Raw genomic sequence first — 8096 nt, 5'->3', positions numbered from 1 at the left:
CTCAGATGGACACCACTTCAAAGGCAGACTCTGCTGCAGGTGCTGCCTCTGGAGTGAAGCATTTAGTAACTAGGGACCTTTTGAAGACTTAATAGTTAAAAGCTGAAGCTCTTCAAGTACCTGGAAGAATTATTTCATTATTTGTCAGCAGATCAGAGAGTATGTGTTTCTATTTTTGTATCCTTCTTTCTACGACTGATATTTTAAATATAAGCTTATATTTGCCTCCCCAATGTATGTAGCACCCTGCCTCACACACCTTTTGGTCCCAGGGTAGGAAAGGCACCAGACCACTGTCTCATGAAGTTAACTGGATCCTAGGTAAGAACAGGGTGGTTGCACAAGACTTGGTAGTGTTAAGAGAAGGAGGGAATTAAACTGTCCTCACTCGCATGGGAAAGCTGGGACTGAATTTTCCCAGTGCAAGGGAAGGAACCGTGATGGCTTTTGCTCGGAAGGGCTAAGAAGTAATGTCACTGGTAGGAAGCTGATGAAAAAAACAAATCCAAACCCAAACCTAAACACAAAGTCTGGAGTGGGCAGAGTTCAGTAGTGGAATCCAGCTGGTGGAACATCAAGGTCTTATTCTCTTATTCTGGCTTTTCTTCAGATTTTAACTCACTCCAATCTGGAGGTTTTCCTGGTCCTATGGTCCTGGAGAAACTCCTCTGACAGGAACAGCTGGGGATCCTACTGAGCAGGCTTCTGTAGGGACCACCCATCTCTCTGCCATCACCAGACTTCTCACTCCAGGCCTTTGTCAAATCCCTCTGTGTACTGACAGCTTCCCCACGCAGGGTTTGTTCTCTCGTTTCTCTTCTTGTAGATGGCCGTACGCAAAGACTGCTGAGACCGTGAAGGAGCTGGGCTGCAGGCATGTGAACAAACACGTCACGGAAGTTCACGTGGATGTGAAGAACAAGCTGGTGACCACCAGCGCCTTCATGTGCAACGCCCCCATTCATGAGATCTACGATGGCATCGGAGAAATGGTCAGAGAAGTGGTCAGACTTGCCTGAATGACACAGAGCCGCAGAATCCATCTCCTCTGGAGCGCAGGCACTGAGCCCCAGATAACATTCTTCAGTATGGGGGTTCAAACACAGCCGCTGCCTTTGGTTTTGAGTGGCTGAGGAGTTGTGTGGGTCATGTCAGCCATGGCACGTGCATATCATGTGTCACCAGGAACTGGTCCCTTTCTGAGATTCCTTACACATCCATCTTTGCCAGCACTTCAAACCTCCCCACATACTTCCACCTCACAGAAATGTGGCAAAAGGAAGGAACGTGGTTCTGCTGCTGAATAAAACCTGATGCTTTTTACATGGCCTGAATTCTGCTTTCATGGTTTGCTGTTTACTCTGGATTAGGACATGCTTTCAGTGCCACTGCTCCAGACAATGAGTGGGGAAAACAATACAAGGAGTGACCAGCAACAAACCCCACTTGTTTTGCTGGGATTCGTCAGAACCCAGACTTGGGCATGAACGTGATGGGTGAAAGCAGAATCAGACCAATGATGTTAGCATCCAGGTCTGGTGGGAAGAGGTTAAATTCTTCCCTTGTATTAACAGAAGGTCTGCTATGATAGCACAGAGTATTTTGGATGCAGCCTTCCATACTGCTCCTAGGCAGAATCATAGGGTGTTGTGAGCGGGAAGGGACCCACCAGGATGATGGAGTCCAACTCCTGTCCCTGCACAGGACAATCCCAACATTCACACCATGTCCCTGAGGGCCTTGGCCAAATGCTGCTGGAATCTTGTCAGGCTTGGTGCCATGAGCACCTCCCTGGGGAGCCTGTTCCAGTGCTCCACCACCCTCTGGGTGCCTCAAGAACCTTTTCCTCATGGCCAACCTCACCCTCCCCTGCCACATCTTCCTGCCATTTCCCCCGGTCTTGAGGTCTGGGCATCCCAGAAAAAGCGATGCAATCTCCAGTCCCTTCCTGTCTCTTGGAAAAATCCTGGCAAACAACCTGGAAACACCAATTCTGCATTGCAACAGGGAGAGATGAGATCCCCATCTAGCTGAAAGCCGAACAGCGAGCTGTGAGCTGGCTGGGCAACAGCAAAGTCTGGCAAGTAGAAGGCAGCAAAAATAACCCGGGGTAGCAGAGTTCAGATAACAGGCCAGGCACGGGTTCTTAAAGCCAGGGGGAACCAAATCCTCATGACATTCGCCCTTAACATATTTATAAATCCCATTGTAAAGCCAACACTGCCAAGTCCACCACTGAACCCAGCACAGTGACTTACACTGGGCTGACGCAGACCCGACCTGAAGACGCTGTGGTCTTTGGTAGCTCATTCTCACAGTTAATCAATATCATTTCAGATAAGCCATGCTTTATTTCTCATGCTTTATTTTTTTCTTTTATTTCATTCTCTTTCAGTTGAAGAGCTTAATTCCAGCCCCTGGATGCTGACAGGTTTGTCTCTGTTAGGTTGAAGTGCTTTTTAGAGGGTAGCTGGTATGATATAGGTACTTATTATACAGGTCATATCACAGAATCATTACAGATGGAGCTGTTTAATTCTCTCAGTGTGGGACATTTTCTAAGCCAGTAACTATTTTCTGAGGCTTTTCTCAGTGAACTCTTCAGGCTCTTTACATTCTTTTCAAAACACCGGCATATTTTTGCACTGTCACCAACATGGCAAGATCCCTTGAGATGACACTGGTGGTCAGAGCGGGGAGAAATTTACCCACACGCTGCAGTGATGCTGCAAAGAGGGGTTCAAACACATCTGGCAGCGACAGAACAGCCCAGAGCAGCACAATACAACAACTATACCCAGGTTTCTCATGAAAATGTAGCTTATCCAGTCACTCTTCTTGGTGTTACTTTTTCCCACTGATTCTCCTACCAATCATTTTCACCCTGCTGGCCATAACCTTTTGCAAAGGTGTACAAGGCTCCAAGACATAAAGCACCAGCCAGTTTTGGGAGACTCGCTGCCAGGAAGAAGAGGGAAATGTTTCCCACCACACAAAAAATCCACTGTTCCCTTGGTCTTTCGACAATCCCCTATGGAGAACTGGGATGAGTATCCCAACCACAGAGTAATGTTCAGTCTGAATTAGCATTTCATTAGGAGGGAAGCACAAATCCATGGGAGACCAGGCCTCAGAGCTGTACTTTTCTCCCACACTGTTACTTCTAAAGGGGAATCCACAGTTTAAACTATTCATTACCTTATAGAAAGTCATTGTTCCCAAACCCTTGAACTCTTGTGTCTTTTGCATAATGCAGGAGTTCAGGAAAGGCATGGAAGTTCCTGCCATAAGCACTGGTTTTTGAGAGCTACACAGGATTTTCTGAGGTTAAGATTTATCAGGTAGGCTGGAAAGTTATGGCATGTAAATACAACAGGGAGAATTCCAGGGACTGGCTGAAGAATTTGAAATAATCTCTAACTTTAGATCCAACCCACACAGACACAAAACTAGTAACAACACTGTTTGCTGGGACGCAGAAAACAGCTTCCACTAGTGGAGCAAGAAAATCAACCCCAAAGACGAAACATTAACAATATTTTGGTGTGTTTTGCCACCCAAGAAAGGCAACAAAGAAGAAATAGGGAAGCTGGGGAAAAGTGGCATCGTAACTAGTTGTTTCCATGCTGTCCCAGGGGATTTCTCTGTATTTTTGTATACTTCTTTCCACAACTCTGACAGCTTAAAATAAGACACTTTATTTTAAATACAATATTATATTTGCAGCCACTGAATATTCCTGCAAACATACAGAGCTTTAATCAGCAGCACTGGTAACTTTCCTCTTCGTTTACAAAGAGATTTCTTTAAAGGTGCAAACTGAATAGCAGTAAGTTAAATTGCAGCAGTCTGTTTATTTACTTTTTTTTTTTCAGTTTAAAGAACATACTAAAAAAGGGGGAGGGGATAACCACTGTAAGACAGAGTATAAAAACCTGATCTCTGCAAATATGTCATATGAAGAGTTCACTGTAGCTGAGCCCAAACCAAGACATTAAACAAAAAACTTCAACTGCTGGGAAACAGAGATTTCCACTACGTGGATTCGAGTCCTCTCTTTACCAAACCATAATCATTTGACACGTGGTTTTTAGTCAGAGAAGGATCTGAATACTGTCACTGAAAAATGAGATTTGTGTGTTGAAAACAAAGAGTGGAAACATCTTACCAGCACAAACAAGCAACCAGGTTGCTACATGTAAACAGGTTAGCAGGTGGTAACTGTTCACCAACACAAGTTTAAGATCATCTACTTAAACAAGAAACCCCTATTGACCTGTATTTTCTGCTATCTCAAAAGAAAAGACTATAAAAAAATGAGGCACCTACCAAATGTATATACACACGTGCAAAAATAAAGACAATTCTGTTTCAGTAAAGGCTGGTCTTCTTCATGATCCGCAGGAATTCCTGCTCGTTCACCTCCCCATCCCCATCTCTATCTGCTTCATCGATCATCTCCTGAAAGACAGTTGTATTCAGAAATTAGATGCAGATTAGACTAGGACTAGAATTATTAGATTAATTCAGAATTATAATCAGTTTTTAATAAATTGTATTGGAGGGGACAGTGTTAGCTCAACGTCAGACCTATGCTACAGAATATCTACTAAACTAGACGCTAACATGTTTTTATAGATATATTTATACAAAAATCTGTACAGAAAATGTTGTATTATAGGAACTGTCCTGGAAGAAACAAAGTGCTCAGAGCAGAGTTGTTCCTTTTACCACACTGTAACTCCATAAAACTGCAATTCTACTGACACAATTTCAACAGCCATGTGTGCTCAACCCATCTCTGATCTCAGAACCTACTTCCCAATCACAAATTGACAAAAGCTCTTCCATTCCTGACAGAGAGGACAGATTTTTCTAACAGTTCAAGAGGAAAGATCCCACAGGATGCTAGAGGACAGGACCTAAAACTGAGACAGCTGCCTTTAACTCACAACTGACCCTGAGAGATGGAGATTCCCATTCCTTACTCTTGCTGCTGGTGAGACCAGTTGGAGAGATGGCCCAGCTCTCCAGACAGAAGGAACACAGACTGTGACTATTGACATGGGTTTTAAACAGCAGACAGTGAGTGTTTGTGTGTGATATGGTTTCATATTCCAGGTACAAACCTGCAGCTCTTCATCTGTGAGATTTTCCCCCAGTTCTTTGGCAACACGTTTGAGGTTTTTGAAAGAGATTTTGCCAGTTTCATCGTCATCAAAGAGCTTGAAAGCTTTGAGAATCTCCTCTTTGGAATCTTTTTCAGCCTTAAAGAAGTAAAGAATAAGTTAAAGGAAAAAAAAGTAGTGGTTACATTGTAGGTAACACTCAAAGTTATAAAAGACCAGCATCAGAGAGACTGAGAAACTCTCTGAAGAGTGAATTTAAAGAAGCCCAGCCAGCAGAAAGTCTGTGTACAAAAGCTGAAGGCAGAGACACAGTGATGCTTCCTGAACCTCAGGGTTTCAGGGTATTTCTTTTCCTTTCAGAGCTGGCCAGATGTCTTTGGGATTTAACTACCAGGATCTTCCACTGTTAAATATTTGGTTTTACTCAACGTGTTTTAAGATTTTTACAACCAGAGATTTCACCTGTAAAGATCTTAAAATTCAAGAAAAGAAAATACAGGGTATTGCTACACAGGCATCCTCCTGACAGCTTTCTGCAGGCCAGAGCTGGTTCCATCTGGGATAAAAATCTTCATCCCAGTTTTTCCCTTGTCCTTAAACACACAGAAAACTGACTGTTAAAGAAACTTCCTAATGATGTAATTATTTCAGCTTTACCTTGCAAAATGAGATAGGGTAGCCCCTGCCTCACCATTCTAACCCTCATCTATTTTGTTGTTAAGATTAAAATAGTGCTTTCATCTTCCACTAAAACCACGTGGAGATGAAAGGTCCTCAGCCATTTTCAAAGTTGTTTTTCACTTTGACTTTTAAAATTCACATACCATTTTCTGGGTCATCACTCCCAAGAAATCACTGAAGGTTATTTTTCCTGTTCCTTCCTTATCGATATCTGATATCATCTTCTTGATCTCTTCTTTTTTAGGTTCAAACCCAAGTGCTCTCATGGCCACCTGTAAGGACAAAACCCCCCCCCCCAAATCATACAGAACTATTAAAAAAACCCTGGCAGGGGGGAAAGTGGAACTTTATGCCACATCATGTTAGAACACATATCCTGTGCCTCAAGGAAAACAGGAAAACAATGCTTCCCTGCACACAAGGGCACATCAGGATGCAGAAAACAGGCACACAACCATTCCTACTCTGGAGTCGTCCTTCAGTTAGTTCAGAAATTCCCTAGACACACTCTTACTCATCCAGCACCCCCAGCTCTCAACTGGCAATAACTGGGAGGGTCAGGGGATATAACAGAGGCTTGGGAGAACAGTTTTCTCTGAGAAAATCTGGGTATTTTAATAAAGCCTTAGCCAGCCTATTTTAGTAGATACTTTTTTAAATTCTTGTGATGGGCACCCAGAGCATAAAAGAGTCCCACTTTGGTTAATATTTTGAAGGGAAAACCCCAAACTGCCACACAGGGCTCTGGATAGCAACTTCCAAGGCTACTGGAAAACTGAAGCTCATTCCATTCCTGTCAAGGGAATTGCTACTAGTATTCCCTTTGCAATCAGAAACAAGACACTGAATAATAATCATTTTTTTTTTTAAAAAAGCTTATTTTGAAGCCCTGTTGTAAGCAAGGTGGCTAAATGGGAGACCCAGAAATGTCTCAACAAAATAACTTCAAGACAAGTGACTCCACAAAAGAAGTTTCCATCGTATCTGCAACTCCAGCAAACTCTACCAATCTGATCTGACAGCACAAAGGTGGAAAGTCTGCAGCTGACAGACCACAAGGAACTTCAAATCAGCTGATTTTTCATTCTAGTGGCAAAAATCTTTTTCAATTAATGTTGAAAAAACAATACAGACATTTTCTGTGCCTTTCTGACAACACTCCTATAAGCAGCACATCCCAGGACGCCTCCACTTGTAGACACACCTACGCACTTTATTTTTTCCTCCTTTGATAAAGAAACAAGTGGCAAGTTTGAAATCAGTTCTCCTCCCTATGGTCTTGAGTAATATGGACACCCAGCTAGCAAATTCTGAAAAAAAGGGCAAATTCTGAAAGCAGAAGCAGTGCTCATTTATTGCAATTTGCCTTTTTAACATGCACAAACCCTTTTTGATGTTTTACTAACAGAGGAGACAGCACAGAAAATACAAAACTATCAGTGTATTTTGGCCAGCCTGGCCCTAGAGACACCTGATACAGCAGTGAAGAGTCACAACTAAAGAGAAGAATGTTGAGGGCCACCAGGATGATGCGAGGGCTGGAGCAGCTCTGCTGTGAGGACAGGCTGAGAGAGTTGGGGCTGTTCAGCCTGGAGAAGAGAAGGCTCCAGGGAGACCTTCTAGCGTCCTCCCAGTACCTGAAGGGGCTCCAGGAAGGTGGGGAGGGACTTTGGCCAAGGGCAGGGAGTGAGAGAACAAGGGGTGATGGCTTGAAAGTGGCAGAGGGGAGCTGGAGCTGAGATGTGAGGAAGAAATTGTTTGGTGTGAGGGTGGTGAGACAGTGTCCCAGGTTGGCCAGAGAAGCTGTGGCTGCTCCTCCCTGGAAGTGTTTGTGGCCAGGCTGGATGAGGCTTTGAGCAACCTGGTCTAGTGGAAGGTGTCCCTGCTGCTGGCAGGGGGGTTGGGACTGGATGAGCTTGAAGGTCCCTTCCAACCCAAACCAGTCTGGGATTCTGTGAACAAGGTTTTACGCTGGGGAAAAGACAAAAGTCTTTTGTGTTTAAGGTAATTTAGACGTTTATGTCCCTATTACTTTATAACCTCAGCAGAACTGTGCTTTTAGCACTAGAGACATTCTTACCTTTAGCTCCTTAACATCTATGTTCCCGCTGCCGTCTGTGTCAAACAGGTCGAAAGCCTCGCGGATCTCCTGCTTCTGCTCCTCGGTGAGCTCCAGCTTGGGACTCGCTTTCTTCCTCTGGGACGCGGCTCCAAGCGAGGGCTTCTTGAAGCTGGAGGCCTTGGCACAGCAACACAAGAGCAAAGGAGGATCAGGCCGCCGCCGCA

The 8096-nt window shown here is 44.1% G+C and overlaps 2 protein-coding genes across 2 annotated transcripts in view; one reads left to right on the top strand and one right to left on the bottom strand.

Annotated features, from left to right (window-relative positions):
• Positions 1 to 1032, top strand: part of LOC104527040 (glutamine amidotransferase-like class 1 domain-containing protein 3A, mitochondrial) — a 4739-nt gene extending 3707 nt beyond the window's left edge. Inside the window, exon 4 of the mRNA XM_010170656.1 lies at positions 827 to 1032. Coding sequence (XP_010168958.1) covers positions 827 to 1019 — 193 coding nt within the window. The 3' untranslated portion in view covers positions 1020 to 1032. The remainder of the gene's footprint in view (positions 1 to 826) is intronic.
• Positions 1033 to 4112: 3080 nt separating this feature from the next.
• LOC104527043 (centrin-2) lies at positions 4113 to 8058 on the bottom strand (the record flags this gene model as incomplete). The annotated part of the gene is made up of 4 exons (XM_010170660.1): positions 4113 to 4461; positions 5130 to 5267; positions 5954 to 6082; positions 7891 to 8058. Coding segments are annotated over 4 exons (525 nt in total), but the record flags the coding sequence as incomplete, so codon positions are not given.
• Between the last annotated feature and the right edge of the window lie 38 nt (positions 8059 to 8096).

This window comes from Antrostomus carolinensis, unplaced genomic scaffold (genome assembly GCF_000700745.2).
Source record: "Antrostomus carolinensis isolate BGI_N321 unplaced genomic scaffold, ASM70074v2 scaffold1266, whole genome shotgun sequence".
NCBI classification, from domain to species: domain Eukaryota; kingdom Metazoa; phylum Chordata; class Aves; order Caprimulgiformes; family Caprimulgidae; genus Antrostomus; species Antrostomus carolinensis.
Note: the sequence above shows the minus strand (reverse complement) of the source record. Positions and strands in the feature narration are given on the sequence as shown.